A 19,601-nucleotide genomic window follows, 5' to 3' on the forward strand; every position below is an offset into this window, starting at 1 on the left:
TAAGTTCATTCAACATTTGTAGCATTTCATGCGTAATCCTTCAAGCGCCTTCGAACCAATTAACCGAAAACGCTCATCTCCAATTCATGCACAATTATACTCTCTGTTTTTTAGCTTCAATTAAAAAGTACTTATTGCAAACATTATATAATGAACTGATTTAATTTCGCAAATATTGACACAGCTTAGATTTCACTTGAAAGATGAAAGGGTGTGAATTGAAAAAGAAACGTACGCATTTAGAGAGTGTGTGTGTGTGTGTACGATTGCGTGATTGTGTTGGCATCGCACAAGCATTTATTAACTCTTCTGAAACAGACGRGGAAATCGTCTATTAAAACGCACAGAAAGCTGGAAGCCGGCAAATTTAGGTGTATATAAGTAAAAAAGTAGTTATGTATGCTATATAAATAAATRTATGTATGTATGKAGTGAATGTTGTCTRTTTATTGGGTGTGCAGTTATGCGCTCCAATGGCGCGTTTAATTAAGCATACTATAACTCTGCGCAATGTTGATTTCGTATTTAACATGAAGGAATCTATTCAGCACGAAGAAACCGYTAAACCAAGTACAAATGAACTGTAACAACAAAACCAACAATCGAAATCCGCAGACTACTTGCAAACTCATTTTGTGTTAAGACACCGAGCGGCTGGATAATGAGAAAAGTGAAATGCTTAACTAAACGGCATTTACTTTTGACTGTCGCACAAACATATTGACGACTGTCTACCACTCCTTCTAATCGCTTGTGGATGCTTTTAGCAACAACAGTGGACGATTTAAAGTTTCACAAAGCATAGCTGTTGCTTTGCGCGATGTATCATTACGCTGAAATAGGCGTAGTTGGCTATACGATTGCATATYCTGATTAAAAGCTCTTGCGCGTAGAGGCGTTGCCTCTTTCCAGACAGGTGCGTAAATATACTGTTTAATGAGTTAGTGGGTGGCTTTCGCTTATCTCAGCAGGCGTTTATGGTATGTTTGCATTGAAACTTCGGCTCGAACACTTGCCATCAATCAATCAAGTGTTTCATGTGTAATGAACAAATGCGAGACCAACTCATGCATGCTAAATAGCAGCTGAAGCTGAGTTGCACGTTRAAAACGGGCGAGTACTTATCGTTAAAACGAGCTTAGCTGGTGCTGGCGTTGGTTGACTTTGAAAGCAAACGATTCATTTGTAGGTTTCAAGTATATGCGCTCGCAAGACTAAGTGTGCTCTGATAGCATACTTATACACAAGAGATGAGAGTTTCAATTGCAAAATTGAGAGGATGGACGATGATAACCATTGAAACGTGCGTGAGCTATTGCAGTGTAGTAGACATACTGCTAACTACTTTCAAGTATTCATTTTGAAAACTATACTGATTATGTATGAGTATTATATGTCATGACATAATTAACCACCCATTTTTAGTCATAAATGTTTTGGTCAGAAGCCCATCTTTCTGGAAAAATGCCACATTCTGTAGATGTTTTCYTAGGTTAGATCATAGGGTTAATCCAAAATTCCATGGATCTCCCTTTGACAAGAATCCTTGATCTACGAAGCGTTTTGAGTTTACCACGTGTGTGCGTGCGTACCTCCTGTACTGTGTCCAGTCAGAACCTCTACAATGGTTGCGATATTGACTTTGCTAAGGGCAGATACACTTATAATTCAGTTTGGGCCAGAATTATATCGTAGTCGTACAAGTTCTGGCTGTTGACCAGCGCTTGCCAAGTTCATTGGAGGTTTATACAAACAGCTGGCTTTCAGTTGTATGAAATTGAMGTAAGCGTACATAGCAAGCTCCTAGAACGGGAAAAATAAGCGAAAAACTAGCTCATATATGTCTGGTTAGGTCTGCAAGACTATTCCAAGTAAGATGTGATTGCATTCAAAAAYTCCTAAGGTCTCCAGAATAAAATTTATTTCATAAAAACTTTTCAGCATTCCAGTAGAGGTTTATACATTAAGCATTTTCTTTCTGCTAGCGAAAGCAATCAATATACACTTAACAAAATTACCTTTTATTATTTTTAATCAAACTAATTTTTCTTCATTTTTTTTCCTTTTCCCCACTTGCAGAGAATATTTGGCAAACGGAGCTCGACTTTATTGCGGTCAATCGTCGTAATTTAGTTGTGCTTTCGGTGGTTACAGCACCCTACCAAAATGGTACAGGCATACACGGCGACATCAGCAACAGTCTGGAGGACGAMCAAGACGATGACTACTACAACGATACGATGTTTACGGCTGTCGGTGCTGGCGCTGCAGGAACCGACATAARCAATAATATGTTTGACATGCTCACGAGTTCGAGGCAAGCTAAAATCGGCAATCGGAAGGCGGAAGCAAAAGCGAAGAGCACTAACAATATAGGAGTGGATTTCCGTGACGGCGGAAAGACAAGATATTTTGAAGTGCCCGATTTAATTAATCAGAACAGCAAGGAAGAGCGGAGAGCTGAAGATGAAATAAATAATAATGATGATGGTGTTGCTGATGTTGATACAAACCGCAAGAACAACAATAAGTTTGACTTCAATGAAGGAACTGATATTTATGATGGTAGAGGTGCCGAAGGAGGTGGTGTTTTCGCAGGCGGTGGCGATGGAGAGGGCGAGAGCGAAGGACGCATTTTCGTTGAACATTTCGATACAAAGGATATTTGGAATGGCAAAGCGGTTGACATACCACAAACGGCAACCGCAAAAACCAGTACAACAACAACTKCAAGGAATTCGGTAAATTTGATAGSCGACAAGAGCAACAACAATAATAACAAGAATTATGATCAAATGTGGGACAAGTTGGGCACGCTCGGCAAGTCAAACAGCCTTGACGTTGCGGCGTCGGATATTGAGGCAGCACTGACAACAATTAAAACAACAACAACAACTAATAGCCAAGAAACAAACTCATCTGTCMAAATTACCAGCAGTGTGCGACCCAAAACAACAACTACAAATGCATCCAATGAACTTGAAAAAACAGCAGGACGCGACTTGGACGCAACACTTGGAACCACTGCTGGCGCTACAACAACAACGGCAACCACAAAATACTTCAGCAGTGTGCCGGAGAGAMCAAGTAACACRAAATTAACAACAACAACRACACAAACGACTAGCGTGAGCAAGAAAGGCAACAACAAAAGCAACTACACTGACAATGATAATGAAGATATATTAGTTGCCATAAGTTCCACCACAACAACTGCGCCACCAGTGGCACACACCCAACCCACACGCACACACCATCACCATAACCATAAGGAACAACYACAMCAAGCCCACCACAACAGCACACATTCGGCAAAATCAGCGCGTAAACATCATGGCCACAATCGGCAACATCATCGCCAACGCGGCGGACAACAACACAATCGGCGCCACCACACCAACACCGCTGGTGGACGTTCCAGTGAGTCGACCGCCACACGCACCTCACGCCTTGACACAGGTCGTGCTGCTGTCGATTTGCGGCCCTCAAGCGCATACGGCAACAACAATAAAGCGGCTGCAACCGAAATCGATTTAAATCGGCTCGATGAGTTGGATTTGTCTGCGAGCACAAACTTTGAGCAGTCCATAAATTTGCCACGCGGACAAAACCGCGGCAATTCAGCGGCGTCTTTTGAAACAGATGCGCTCGATTAYGACGCACGTCGCAACTATGGCAAATCAACAGCAACCATTAGCACGACAACACGTGACAGCAATATTCATATCGTTAAGCCCGAGAAGTTGCCGGAGATTATACCCTCCACACCATTAACAAGCAATTCAAAAATTATCGAAATCAAAACCAAAAGCGGCAGCGGCAGCAAAAGTGCCAGTAACGGAAATATTGTGAAGCGCATGAAGCGTATGGCCGACGAGGAGATGCAGGTAGAAATCGAGCCGGAATATCTGGTGGGTGAATTAGCTGGCAATGATTCGAGCGAGTATATGGCAGCACCCTCATCAATGGCCGGTTCCGATACATCTGTAACATCCGCTAAGTCATCAGCTGGCAGCAGCATTGCAACCGCACAGCAGCCACCACAAACAAGTCTGGTGCGTCTCGATGGTTTCGCCGGCATGCTGCAAATCTTCTTCGGCATTGAGAAACCCATCGATATTGCRGTATTCGACCACCCGCCAAGCGCGGAGTTTGTGAATCTTGTCTTTGCGCTGCTCGTCTGGTGTGTACGTTATCCGGCTGTCTTTTGGACGACAACCAAATCATTTGCCACCATCTTTAGCATACAAATGATTGCTGTCGCTTTAGATATCACATTTAGCTACATTGGCGCTGCCAACTTATACAAATTGCAGGTGTACAGCGAGGCTATGCCCATCCAAAACTCCGGCCTCATTTTGAATGGTGTGGTAACGTTGGCACTGTTTCTACTCTCGTCTGTGCTGATGATTGCCTCATCGATGATTATGTATTTGTATGGGCAYGGCAGATTGGCGGCGAAAATGCGTGATCGCTCATTAATCACAATGAAATCGAGTGAAACGTGGATTTATTTTGCGCACTGTGCGTCGCTCTGCTACGTTTTGGCATTAGCTGTGGTGAAGGCGCCACTTTTGAATGACCTCAGCGTCACGTATAGGAATAACTTACACTGCCCGACATTTTTTTCAGGTGAGTACACAGGCTGCAACACATACTTGGTTAGTTCAGACATGATTGACTCAAGATTCTGATACAGTTGATAGACAGTAGAGGCAGTCATTGTTAACGTAAATATTAAAGTTTCACACAATTTTGAAGGAAAGTAATATAAAAGTATCAGCAGCAATAGTCATCATATGGTTTCTTAAGGCTGAAGTTATGTAGTGAGTTGATGTAATAGTTCATGTATTCCTTGACATTTTACTGAGATTTTATGAAAATGACCTACAAATGGAGGTCACTTCCTTTTAAGGGATTTAGGAATTTCTGCGAACAGAGCTTGCTTACAATTGGGACAATGTTTGCCGTATAAATCGATTTTAAACCGTTAAATTATTTCTCTGGCATTGCCTTTCTATCAGCTTTCTTTAAGCTTCCTTTTTGCTTTTGCATGTTCCATCAATATGTATTTTGACATGAAAAATTAAAAGAGATAAAAACAGTACTTGAATCCGTTGATGACGCGTCAAATCCAATTAGCTGTACAAAACGTGAAATAAGCATAGACAGAAGCCAATTGAAATGAAAATGGAAATCACAAACATACAAACGGATACTAGTAYTAAGTAGAATTGATATTAAATCGCCTTAGTCAACGGCAACAATGCACAATAGACAGTAAAACTTTGTAGTATGAATAAGTGTGTTGTTGAAAGCGGGTATGCGCTATTTTTTAGAAAGAAGATGGGGTCCAGGGTCGGCTTTTTAAACCAAGCAAATCCAGGAGCTTTTACTTTAAAGCTCTCACTTATGVTTTTTAATCAAAAGAGTTTTACCTTTAAAACTATTTTTGGGAATTCACACATTCCTTTTCATTTATTATTTTAAGAGTAAGACACTTCATCTGAGACAATTACCTCTCCTTTTCCTCAAGTAGCCTCGCTTAAATATAATAGTAATAAACTGAGATCGATACTTGTTTTCGCGAACTGTCAGACGGAAAATATAATAAAAGTATCATCAGATAGTACTTTTTTTTATACTAGAGTAGAAAATATTCCAAGTCGATAGTTCTAAAGGTGATTCATTTCGAKGTTAACGACTTTTTTGTAGAAAAAATACAAAAACTACAAATCTAATGGAGACTATTTATTTTTATTTGAAAGAACATGGTTTTTCATTCAATTTTTGAAGATTATCTCTTTCAAATGTTGATYGCKACTACGTCTCAGATAATCCATTCGTTGAGTCCAATTTTCGATGACTCTTTCGAGCATTTCGACTTGTAACTGGCGTAGGACACGCGTGATATGTTACTCCGAGGCTTCAATCGAAACAAGATTGTCAACATAGACTTTAGACACATCCCTAAAGGAAAAAGTTTAACGGTGTGATATCACAGAAAATCATCTGCTCACCAAAGGGTTTTCTCAATAAATCCATTGATTTATACGATGTATGGGAAGTGGAACCAAATGTCGCAGATATCACGAGCTCCAATATCAGGCATCAAATAACTTGTTATCATGGCGCGTTAACGGTTACCATTGACGATTACCTTTTCACCGGCATAATTTTTGAAGAAATAATGAACAGATGATTCCATAGGCAGCCCTTGAAGCTCTCCAGATTCAGATTCATCCCAAATGCGGCTATTTTGCTTGTTTACATACTCATTGGGCTAGAAATTGACATCATCACTGAACAAAATTTAACTCGGAAACGTGAGATCTTCTTGCAACTTTTCAAGATCCCATAGATCGAAGCGATGTCGCTTGGGAAGGTCGAGCGGCATCAGTTCTTACATAAGCTCTTAATTTAAGATCTCGCCGTAAAATGCACCGAGTCGTTCCATCCCTCTGTCCGAGTTACTGCGAACGGCGGTGAATCGACTCTCCACAGTCTTCGTGTACACTCTCTGCTACGGCTGCTATATTTTCTTCAATGCGTTTTCTATTCGGTCCAATATTAACCAATAATGAATGCTGGGTGTGAATAGTGGTGATGGTATTGCGTATAGTATCTCGAATTTTCTAAAACTTATCGTTTTAAAAGGTAAAATAGTAGATTCCATTCATACATAACCTCATTAACATCGGTACGTAATTAAACTTACAAAAAATAGATCAGCTTTTTAAATTGTATAGCGGTTAAGTACAAAAAGAAAATTAAGAGTACTTTAGAGATGTAATAAGGAGAGCATACTATACTTAAAGGTAGATTCCTCAGCTGTCAAATTACTAGCCGAAACAAACATATATAAGAGTGTGATACACATTTATAAAGTATTGTTAGGGACAGTAGTTTCAAGCTGCTAGTTCCAATCGGCTTTTATGCATCTGTCAGTTGGCACTAAACGACAGCAAACAGCTTTGCTAATAGTCGTCTTGGCTAAATCCATACMTACCTTTTTGCCACTTGAACATTTGTACTTTCCGTTGACACAAACTTCATGCATGCACTGAAAGCTCTACATTACGGCTTCCAAATGCTAACAAGTCATTTTAAACTTGTTTATTTTTTTCTCTTACTTTATCTTTCCAGCTCTCATCAGCGTCGTACATCTCTTACTGTGGATTGTCATTTGGCTGGGCTTAACAGCCAAACGCCGGTGGACCTTCAAGTTGCCACCAATGGATGCATATGGCATCACAAAAGCTACGACACAACCATTATTGATGGCGAATCGTAGTAGCTTGCCCAGCGCTGGCAGCGTTAGCGGCAGCGGCAGTAATATGGGCAGCTCGGAGCAGAAGAGTTCATCCATGATGAGTAGCGGTGGAATGGGTGGTGGTCGTGGTGGCAAATTGAGCACTGAGTCCAGCACCGATGGCGGCGGCGATGATGTATACTGGCCAAAATTGACACCAAGTTCACCGAAATTGAAGGTTACCTTCAATGAAGTACCGAGTACGTCTGATGATGTCCTACTAATTGGTGACCATGAACAAAACGATGGCAAGCGGTAAAAAATCGTTTTCTTTAAAACTAAACAAAAATTTAATTGAATGAATCAGAAATGAATACTACCTACAACTACATAAAAAAATAGTACACACGAGTTTTAAAATGCACTGCAACTTAATTCTTTAGTTTAAAACTCAATTTGTTTTTTTTTTTTTTTTTAGTTTTTATGCTAGTACTTACTTAATCAATTGCTCAATTGCTCGAGAGTGATGCTCGCGAAGGTGTTCGGAGAACTATGTAGCGTTGTTTTCGAAGATAATAATTGATGATAATGACTTAATCGTTGTAGAAGTGAGCGTTGAGTCATTGCATATCACTGGATATGATAATATCTCACTTCGGGTCTTGCTTACATATTTATGTAATTCTGGCATCTCCAAACCGAACCACGTATCAGAGGCGTCTTCACATATGTTTTCAATTCCACTTAAAATATGTGTATTCAGTGAATATCTTCCCAGAGGACCACGTTTCAACCACGTTAAGCAGCAATAACGCGTTGTATATTCTGTTCCAAGGCATCATTCATCTCTGACTGAACTGCGTAAACAATCAACTTCACATAACCGCACAAAAAATAGTACAGTTACGTTAAATAGCGCGATCTCGGGGTACAGCACAGGCTCACATCGGGAGATAATGTGTTCACCAAAAGTTTCCTTCAATTAATTGATTGTTTCGTTGTCAGCATGGCATGTAGTGCTGTCTTGTTGGAATCAACGGTCGACTGCATCAACACCCTGCAACTCAAGCAAAAAAAATTCAATAATCATGACACCATATAGCGTTCCCCTTTGTTGACCAATGAGCAAATCAAACACTCCTTTTTGAGGATGCAACGACATCTCTCAACACAACTTGCGCATAATCATCACTGCAGTTGCCGCAATTTGCCAAATGGAGGTCCAATGCTGAACATACCATACAATTATTTTGGCCATAAATTGGCCATCACTATTCTCTGGAAAACTCCTAACGTCGACTCATCAGATTTTTTCATCGCCCATGCCCCTGTGTCATATAGCAGGACGAGAATAATGAGTGACTTTGTCGAGAGAGAACTTTACTTCTCAATTGCCTACTCAGTCCGCAGTAGCACCTGTTGTCAAGAGTTATTCTGCGTTCAATTTCGAGGCCGACATTATTGTAGGTGCTAATAGTGATTCCAAGATAGACGAGAATATCTTCGGCTGCGAAATTATGTCTGTCAACAGTGACGTTCGCGAGTTCGACGATTGTTTGTTTGATGACAGCAGATATTTCGTCTTGCCCTCGTTCACTATTGGCGCGATTGTTGAGGCCAAGTAGCTGTACATTCTCATAAAAGATTTTACCGTCTCGATTCAGCTCTGCAGCTCGAATTATTTTCTCCAACAGTAGTTTGAAGAGGTCGCACAATAGAGAGTCACCTCTGAAACTCGTTTTATATTGAACGGCTCGGAGAGATCGTTCCCGATTCTGACGAAGCTTTTGGTATCGTTCAAGATTTGCGCGTATACCAAATTCAGACATCGTGGCATAAAGGCAGCTCCTTTTCGTGCTGCCAAAAGCAACTTTAAAATCGACGAACAGGTGGTGTGTATCGATCCTGTCACGAGCCATCTTTTCACGGGTCATTTCCATGCTTTATTGCCTGGTGAATATCTGGTCAGCTGTTGATTTTCCAGGCCTAAAGCCACACTCATAAGGTCCAATCAGTTTATTTACGGTGGGTTTTAATTTTTCATCAACCGTACAAATATAACTGTCTACAGTTAAGCCAGCTTCACGAATCACTCACGAGCAGAGCATTCTAGCGCATTTCAAATTTCATTTGCTGCATTTTATTTCATAAGTTGAAGAAAAAATTGCTCTATTTGGCGAAATTCATCAATATTTCTGAAAGAGGACTTTAAAAGTTACAAATGTGTACATTTTTTTTGCTTTAATTTTTTTTTTCGTATTCATTTTCACTTCACATTAACAAATAAAGGTTTTAAAATCAATGCACGTCACCAGTTTGTTTTTTGTTTTTGTTTGTGTCACTAATATTCAACTGCATCAAATATTTTCGCTCATTTTGTTTATTGAATATCTGTTTTTGTTCGGTTATTTATTATTAAAACACATGTGTTGAAAGTGTTATTATTTCGAAAGTGATATTTGCTTTCAAATTCTTTTTGGTTGTTGCAAAATAAACAAATTGAATATTTTTTACTATTTATTTTGTGTTAGTTTTCGCACACATCAGTTTTTGTTAAGCACTCATATTTTCATTTATTTACCGTAGCACCTCAATATGCTTACAAACGAGCATATTTTGGTATTTTGCATTCATTAAATTTAGAAAAAAAAAATATAATTAAAAATATATAAATTTATTGTTTTGTGAATTTGGCGCACTTTTTCGAAAGAGCTTGTTCATCTGTATGCAAAATAGTCATATGCATTTGGAAATTGATTAAACGACACCGCAGACAGACACACACTTTTGTAAGAATATTGGTCACGTTGACAATAAGAAACTATTTTTGTTCCGCTTGTCGCCTGTTTTTAATTAAAATTTACTTATATATAAACTACGAACTTTTTATTTAACAATTTTTATCTATTATATATATAAATGCATACTTTTATGCATATGTATGTATGTATCTATGTATGTATTTGACTATTGTTACTAATAATGTTATTTAGCATCAAATGGTTTGTAGTTCAGTCATATGTATGCAAATGTTTACTAACATATTTATTGTTGTTTAATACAATTTCATATAGTATACATTATATGTATGTACTCATATGCATTTGTAGTATGTATGTATGTTTATATGTATGTATATGAATATATATGTGTGGCAATAGCAAACTAGTTAACCAAAATTTATTAAAAACATTAAAAATCGTTAACTTCGACTAAACCAAAGCTCTCAGTTTRTATGTTATATCTATATGCTATATGCTATAGAAGTCCGATAAGAGCAGTTCCGACAAAAAAGCTTCTTGAGAAGAAAAGTACGTGTATAAAATTTCGGATCGATATCTAGAAAACTTCTTTTTCTGCCTCTATTTACAATACCTCTTTTCTTGCATCAAAACGCGAARGTTCATTCTCAACTCTTTGTCTAGTAACGAGATATGACATTGAAGTATTTACGAAGTATTTACGAAAAAAAAAAAAAAAATATCTGCAAATTGCTCGATTTAATCACTTGGTAACTTTTCCAAGACTACTATATCGTGTTTCTTTTCCGAACTCTCCAAGTGTCAATTATGCAAACAAATAATATTTTTCTTGCCAATAACTTATTTGAATGACCTTCGCACTAGCTGAGGTTAGCTGAAGAGGTCGATCTTAAAAKCAATCTCACTTGGACTGCTTAAAACACCATTTCGTTGTGATAACTAAGGTATCGACAAAGCGCTTTGAGCCTATCACAAATTTGTTGGGGCGTCTTATATCAGTTTCGGTTTTGCGCGTCTACCGCATACCATCTACCATCTAACTTAATAGAAGCCACTTCTGCTTGAWAAACCGATCCGGTAGTCTAGAGTTAAGATTGACAAAGATTCCTACRGAAAGCACTTCCTCCAACCTTCCTAGCTTTGACCCATCAGAACTCTTCATATATTCAGCTCCCTTGAGCCTTTGAAYTCAATTCGCAGCAAAACACTTGCCGGCACTGTTCACCTATGCCATGTTGAAAATGCTATTAAGTGCTACTGTTGGTGTAGTCGGCAGTGCACCGAATAAGCTGATCAGAGCCGCTCTTTGGGCACCTTCAAGTTTCATAGCAAGTGTAGCCTTTTCGAGCGTCTTCCAAAGAACGAATACACGCAGAATATTATTGTTTTGACTGCAGTTTCGTATAGGCAAAACACTGCCTTTTGTGGGAGTCCCCACCTTTTTCCTATAGTTCCTCTACTGCAATAAAATGCAACCGATGCCCCTAATACTCTTAATTTTCTTCATCTTATTTACTGTCGTAGACAATCGTTTCTTCTTTTCGAAATACCAAGAGCAATCAGGTCCTTCTCCACCTGATCTCTCTAACGGAGTGAAGGTTTTCCTCCTCCTCTGCTTCCGTCGGCGGGTACCGAATCGAAAAGATTTAAAGCTGGAGTGTTCTCTTCCATCCGGACAACATAACCAAGTCAGCGCAGCCTTTATGTCTTGATCCGTTGAACTATGTCAGTGCTTTCGTAARCATATTTCGTACAGCTCATCGTTCTGTCGACTACGGTGTTCGCCGTTKCCAATGCGCAAAGAACCATAAATCTTCCACAAAATCTTTATGTAGAACTCTCCCAAGACCCACTCATTAAATGATGTCACTGTTCATGCCTCCGCAGTATCCTAGTCCTGCTAGACGGGAATAATGAAGGATCTATAGAGTCTGGTCCTTGTTCGTCTAGAGAGGACTTTATTTTTCAATTGCCTACTCAGTCCAAAGTAGCACCTGTTAGCAAGAGTATTCTGCGTTGAATTTTAGGGTTGATATTGTTTATAACCCCTTCCTTACTCTTCAATATCCTATTAAAAATCAGCCGGATTATCTATTAATAATGTGTTCCTCTGAAAGAGTGGAGAACAACGCTTGGGATTTATACTAGTGAATAAAACCATTTCAGTTTTACTTGGGTTGACGGCCAAGCCGCTTCTATTCACCCAGCTGGATAACAAATTGAGGTAGCTTTCGGTTAGCTTGTAGACGTTGTTAAGAAAATTTCATGCAACTATAAGAACCACGTCGTCAGCGTAAGCTATYACCMGAYAGCCTCGTTCCTTGTGCTCTTCAGACTAAATGTTAACTGCAATACATCGAAGTGAGTCGTTCGATGAAATTTAAAATTKTGTATKTACCTATAACAAGATTATAGACTTWGAGTTTTTAGCAAACATAAATATAATATAAAATATAATACTTTACAAAAGTTTCCATGTTAAGTAAAATCTAATTCAACTAACAAATAATGCGACTTATAAAAATATTCTGCTTATCGTTGAAAGGATATACTATACATTATTGCATTACTTACTAAACATATGTAACCTCAGAAAGGTGAGGTTAGCGACCTTATTCCGCATCTTATGTAATTRTAATTAAGACTGCCAAGAGCTGCTTTGCTAATATTAATCAAAGTCAACATCAAAGTCAAGGTGGAATTATGAATGAATGAATATTCATAAAGGAATAACATAGATTGGATAAATAAACTGCTATATGTATAATATAGAAAACCATCCGATGAATAGAATTACGCATGTACATAGAAATTATTTAATGTGTTTACTGAACTTAACATCCGGTGTTTGAGTTGACTTACATATATACATATGGCTGGGAGATCATAAAGGTTTGTGTGAATGATATCAAGAAGAGGGATATAGTAAATATATTTATACATATGAAAGTAGYTTCTATAGTTGAACTATTGTAGCTGCCACTGTGAAGCATATGTTTTCACACTCACTCATACCTACACACATACTTTCACAGTTATGTAATATGTGCTCTATAGTATCGTTACATATATACATACATACATATGTCTGTAGTGCAAAGGAATGTCTAATCTTTACAGTAATAAATTATGAAAAATGTACTTTCTTTTCTCCACTTTGCCACCCATTTAACCTTTGGCTGCATTCTGCGACCAACCAACCAAACTACCGACCATTCAACGGAAAATATGAAATGTGAACTGCGGCAATGCAGCCATTCGCCCCGTGGAACCGCGATATGTTTTGCCAGTGTTGCGGGGGAAATTGACGACGGAGAATATGCGACACTAAGAACTGCCAGCGCTGCCACCATGGCAGGCATCACCCTTACCAGTATGAGCAACAGCAGCAGCACCAGTCACAGCAGAGCAACAGGCAAGAGCAACATTGACCCCGTCATGACGATCGGCTGTGGCAATGAGACACATGTCGGCGGCCTCACAAACAACCACTGCACAACTCCCACCGGTGCGCATGGCATGAAGCTTTTACAACTCAGCGAATACGATGAGCTGCCACCRCCACCACCACAACTAATGCCWACTAGTGGTGGCAATCACTCARCAGCCGTTTGTGCCGAATATACCAACTACATTGGTGGTGGTGGTGGTGTTGTCACTGACCCTGGCGGTGGTAACTATAACAACACTGGTGGCAGTGGTAGCTTCGGTGATGACAGCGCCTCGGAGGAGGGCAAACTATTGGCTTGTGTGCGTGATGATAGTGTGACGTATGCATCGACTCGCGATTTGGAGCCGCCAACGGCAACTACACTGCCACCACCACCGCCACCAAAGCATGCCACAGATCAACAGCCCACCGGCACTGGCTGTGCTAATATGAACAGCAGTGCCGCTAATGGTTTAACAGAKATGAATAGGAGTGGTGGCGGTGCTGGTGGTGGTAGTGATGTCGCTAGTGCTGCCATCGCAGGCCGTGCTCCCCAAGCTATACCGGAGAATATGCAATTGTCTTCGTCGCCGGAGCATCTAGTCAGCCCATTGGCACCGGTGACGGTCACCGTGCACACCAACGAAGCACATGTGAGTACATATTTATAACTAATTATATAACTGAAATAATATTTACACTTGTAAAGCGTAMATTTATCGATTATGTGAGATAATATGTGAATTGTTAYATGTGACYCGGTCTATGGAAAGGGGGCTTAGGTATCAAAAAATCAATTTTCACTTTTTAGTTGATTCGGATGGAAGATGAGATGCTTTTTCACGTGATAGAATCCAAAAAGTCAYAACTTGTTTGAAAGTTCCCTAAAAATGTAGAGAAAGAAGAGTAAAAATACGAAAAAATATAATTTTTTTATAATAAACAAAATACATTGAATTATAAGCTATAAAGACATGATTATACTCTAGAAAAACGTATTATGAGCCAAAAATAATAATGCTGAGTAGTTTATGTATTTTTCTTTRTTGTCGTTTTCCTTGAGWTCTTTTTACGTGTWGATCCTGAGATAAACCGRCTGGTTRTATAACTTTCGGCATTTCAGGATCGATAGGTTTTAACAGAAGCTTAAAGGACTGCACTTCTTCACTGTCTGCGAATTTCTTTGTTTTTACACAATCTGTAGAGATTATGAAATGATGGAATTGCGTTATTCCAACAAGTGACTTGTACACCTGTCTCTTATACACATCTAGATGTGTATAAGAGACAGATTACTGACAGCATACTTACTTTCGAAAATACCGAAGTAACGATCAGACGCGAACTTAGTGTGCCCTGTAAGTAGAAAATTGAATAAAATAGTTTTGTTAAGACCCCGAGCCAAACGCCATTGCAGATATGATAGCACAGTGTTATTCTTATTCTGCCCAACACAATTGGATTATTTAAAATTGGATTATTTATTTAGTAAGTCTATGAAGTCTTACAATTGTCACAGAAAAGAACGAGTGTTTCAATGTCTTTATAGTARGTTTCCAGGTGATAATKCAGGATGCTCACAACACAGAAATGCGAAGACGATAATCAACAGAAACACTTACACAAATGTGATAACAGAACATCCGGAAAGAGAGACGAATGAAAACAAGACAACAGCAGCTACGCGGTATTAGATTAAATGTCACTTCTTCAGTGTTACTTTTTTAAATGTTCCACACTAGCGACTTACACGATGAACTATAATAATATTCCGACCAAAAACAACACTTACTGGACGTCCTTGAAGCCTCTGGAAAGGATAAYAATTAWTGAGATAACGAGAAATTGACGAAASGAGTTGTTTATTTTTAACAGCTGTTTCCCAGAAAACTRGTTTTCGCACGTTAGCTCCYTTTTCGTAGACTAGGTCACATATAATGCTAATATTATTGCTGTAACTGCAAGCGAACGATAATATAGTGCTATTTTCCAATCAACTTTAATTGAGATTAAGCACAATTGCTACATTGTAATAAAAAGCGCAATTTTGCACAACTACATACATTCCTAATTCCCACTTACGTATYTAAAGGTTATACCAACAAGAACGACGTGGTGTTAAAATGAAATAAAACAAATGTTAAATACCTTCTGCTTCATATAATTATGAGCCATTTATGATTTGCACAAAATTTCCAACACGGTTCCGCTTCGATGACCCGGTACAGCTCTTCAGCTAGAATTTCGGCTACAGTGGGTTGAATGTTGTCTTTGAGCTCCTCGAGCGTTCCTGGTTCATTGGCGTAAACAGGASAAAATAATCTAGAAGTGTAAAATCGCATAATCTTGACGTCCATTTTACTTAGCCTTTTCTAAAAGAGAGTTATCCAACATTGCACCGAATGTGTCTATGTTTAGACGTGAAACATAAGCCGTCGGCCCGACTTTTAGGAAATAGAGATCCTCCGCATAGCGTTCATCAAATTCCGCGAAGGAAACAGTCTGTCAACAAGGTCTGTTTTTTTTTTTTGCCAGGGTGAGACTGCCAGCATKTACGATTCATATTGTCCGCTAGAGTACACCTCTTTCAGGACCATGCCCAGACAGTATTAAATAACTATGCTGGGCTTGCGAAACAGTATGCCTACATACTAACTCCGGCTGCTGTAACTTGTGCAGTGAGACCGCCGTTAAGCACTACTTCGCAAGATCAAGCTGGACGATAAATGCCTCTTCACATCCTACCTCCAGAGTTATTCATGTGGTCTTAGGCTTCTCCGCCGTCTTTCGTTTATTCTGAGTTCTCGGAGCGCTATTGCGGCCCACTCTTTTATTTAAGCTGTGATCGCAGCATGTAACTCACTAGGWTGTCAAACGTCATCCTTTCAGCTGTTGTTAGCTTTTCTATTATGGTTCTGTCCACTACATACCTCGAACAGGAGAAAAATATGTGCTCTGTGTTATCTGCGGCATTTTCGCAGAAGGAACATTGTATGTCGTCATCGTGGCCAAAGTTTTGCACGTACTCACCGTGTTGTCCGTCAGTCCAGTTCGGTACAWTTTTAATTAGTCTATATGTCCACTTTCCTTTATCTGCCGATCCCCATTGCTTTGGCCACTCATCGAGACTTGTTTCCTTTACTTTTTACGCTCGTCGACCGTTAGGCACCTATTCATCTCTTTTGTTTTATAGTAGACTCTACTATAAGGTGGCGTAAGAAAAGATATGATAGCAATCGCTTCGTGCAGCACCGTTCTAAACGCRCAGACAACTCTAAGGGCGCATAACCTGGAYACAGCCTTTGGCCTATTTATCAATAATATCCACAATATTAAAATTGTTTTAGTAAACAACGTAGRTATACCGGCAAACTATAATCCAATAGGCCTAAGTAGATCGCAGTCATAGTAAGGGTGATATGGTTATGAAATCTTACAATAACATCTGGTCCCTTTGAATCAACATAAACTTACTCTTCTTCTTGTTTATTGATGTAGACAGCGCTTACGCGGTTATTGCCGGGTTTACAGCGGTCGTTTCTTCTTTTCGCAATTGGCGTTAATTGTAGATTCCAAGTGTAGCAAGACCCTTTCCGCATGGTCTTATCAACGGAGTGTAGGTCTTCCTCTGTTTCCCCTTTGAATACTCCCAGAGTTGGAGTRTTTTCATCCATTCGGACGACATGACCTAGTAAGCTTAGCCGCTGTCTCCTAATTTACTGTACTCTGTCATTGTCATCGAATCACAACCGGGGCTGTTGTGTCCCTTTCATCGGACGTGTTTCTTACGTCGCGGGTCCCAAACTCAGCGCACAACCCTGGTGTGGAATGTTTCGCCTTCTCACTTKAACTCGCCTTCAAACGTATGTTTTTTGGCTACCTCGAGGATACTTACTCTAAGATCGAAAGTCGTGAGCTGCTTGAGCCATATATAAAAAAATATAATTTCTGGCCACTCCCAAATGAACGGCGCGCCCAGAGAACTTTCCTAACTAGCGTGAACTTATAGACATGACTTCATTCAAAGCTTACTCTAGATATTACTAAATACTGATTCAAAATCATGAAACTTATAAAACGTTAGTTGTGTCAGTAGGAAGTCAGTGGAACTTCACATTTTTGCAGTCATCTATTCGAAAACCTTGTTGCGGTATATTCTATATTTTTGTTGGAATGACAATGCAAATCGATAAAAATGATGTCAAAACCGTCAGAGAATTGCTTGATGATCTGGTTGGTACGGAAAATGTATTTTCTAGTAGAATTCGCCACTTTGAACCAAAGTCATACTGTTGACTTCATTTTACAAAACAATAATTTATACTATCTGCGCTCCCTTAATTACTATTTAAAAACGTAGCTATTTCTTGCTATCACCAGAGAGAAGTTTGTTCCATTTTAGTACCAGACTGTAGCTCATTTTGGCATCAAAAAAGTAAAGARCTTTCCTGTAGCGTTCATAGGGCTTTCAGCTGTTGTGACCCTTTTCACTAAAAAAGCCACAACTTAATAACRAACCGTTAAGTGTAAAAGAGAGCACGCAAAACAATGACGGTAATTATGAAATTGAGCGCTTTTTTTACGCAATTTCCCGCAACAACTCCATCAATTAACATTTCCTCATAGACACGTACAATTTTTTTCAATTTACTTTTCATAACGGAAATGGTAAGTGTTGAGATTTGTAACAACCGATGATTGCGTAGTGCATATGTTTGTCAGGGGAGGCGTGAAGCATGTGTTGATCAGACGTCTGATGGCGGCAAACGATTTTGAGCCTGTAAAACGTAATTTCGACACGAACAAGCGGTGGCAAAAAAGAATTTAATATATACATAGCTACAWTTGTATGTGCCAGAAAATTTATTTAAGCAAAAAAGTGCTGCACAGACACACAGCCATTTAGGCAGGTCAGCCCATACGATTTGCATACGAAAACCGACAACCCACCACATGGAGGCTCAAGGATTTATTACGTCTGCGTTTGTGGTGGCGGAGCATTCGACACGTTCAATGCACATTTATCACAGCAATGACAGCGCCAGTGATGAGGTAACTGCAACAAAGTATGGGGCATGCCACAAAAATATGTACTCTTAGTTGCAGACGATACACAGCATCACGATGCTGTAATGTGTGCAATCAAAATATTTATGGGTAGCAGCTTGCTGCTTCTTGCCTATGCCTATATTTATTATCGGTGATTTGATTTCAATTAAATCGTAGCAACATTGATTTRTTGCTGCTGCAGGAAACTCTTGCAATAATTGTTGAATTCTACTTTAGTCCGTTATGCACAGAAGTGTGTGTCTGTGCGTACTAGAGAGCGTATATTGCTTTGCCAGGCAGATTGTGTGTATTTTGCCGACAGACGGGCAGCGGAATGTTTGTCTAATTAATACCTAATCGAATTGCAAGAATGTACGTAGMGGATTGCCTAAGGCTAAATGCATAGTAAGATAAAGTACTGAGAAGTTAAGTGCATAGATGGCAGAAACACGCCACAAATAAATCGCCCAAGGTAGTAGTATATTCAAATGTCAATATATCAATAATGTCAATATTTTGTATAAAGTGAATAAAAAATAAAATCCACTAAAGTTTATCGAGGAAGAACTTAAAAATCTAACGATTCCATGTCTTATATTTCCCTAACATGTAATTTTTTTTTATTTTCTGCCATAACATGTCTATTTTTCAATATCAATTAGATATAAGCAACAACAACAAAATTTTTGGCTCAACCTTGCACTGCGCGCATAGCCTAAATGCACAGCATATGTGTAGACTAATGCCGAAATTGCACGTAAACTATATTTGTGGACATTGGTAAGTGCCACCGGGGCGTATGATTAACATTCACTGGCACTCAAAGTAATAAACGGTGCCTTTGCCGTGGTAATTAAAGTTTGCTTCCGAATTAGTGCGCTCACAAGTAATTGCGTAATTGGAAATGTGAATGGTGTTTTGTTGTTTGTTTACAAAACAAATTGGCAACGAATAAATTGTTTCAAGGTGTGCCACTTATACATGTAAGCATGTATGTTTAACCTTGAGTGGTGACAACTCATAGCATTTAAGCTTCACTTGAGCAAATTCAGCAAACATTTCCTTAAACACGTCAGATTCAAATTCATAAAGTAGATTACTCAATAAG

General features: G+C 39.1%; 1 protein-coding gene across 1 annotated transcript in view; it reads left to right on the plus strand.

Moving 5' to 3' along the window:
• LOC108967457 (protein tincar) overlaps nt 1-19,601 on the plus strand; it is a 137,499-nt gene that overhangs the window by 114,155 nt on the left and 3,743 nt on the right. Inside the window, exons 7-9 of the mRNA XM_018930877.1 lie at nt 2,080-4,632; nt 7,147-7,567; nt 13,269-14,097. Of these exons, the coding sequence (XP_018786422.1) occupies nt 2,080-4,632; nt 7,147-7,567; nt 13,269-14,097 (3,803 nt within the window). The remainder of the gene's footprint in view (nt 1-2,079; nt 4,633-7,146; nt 7,568-13,268; nt 14,098-19,601) is intronic.

The sequence above is a fragment of the Bactrocera latifrons genome, unplaced genomic scaffold (assembly GCF_001853355.1).
Source record: "Bactrocera latifrons isolate USDA-ARS-PBARC rearing strain unplaced genomic scaffold, ASM185335v1 scaffold_189, whole genome shotgun sequence".
NCBI lineage: Eukaryota > Metazoa > Arthropoda > Insecta > Diptera > Tephritidae > Bactrocera > Bactrocera latifrons.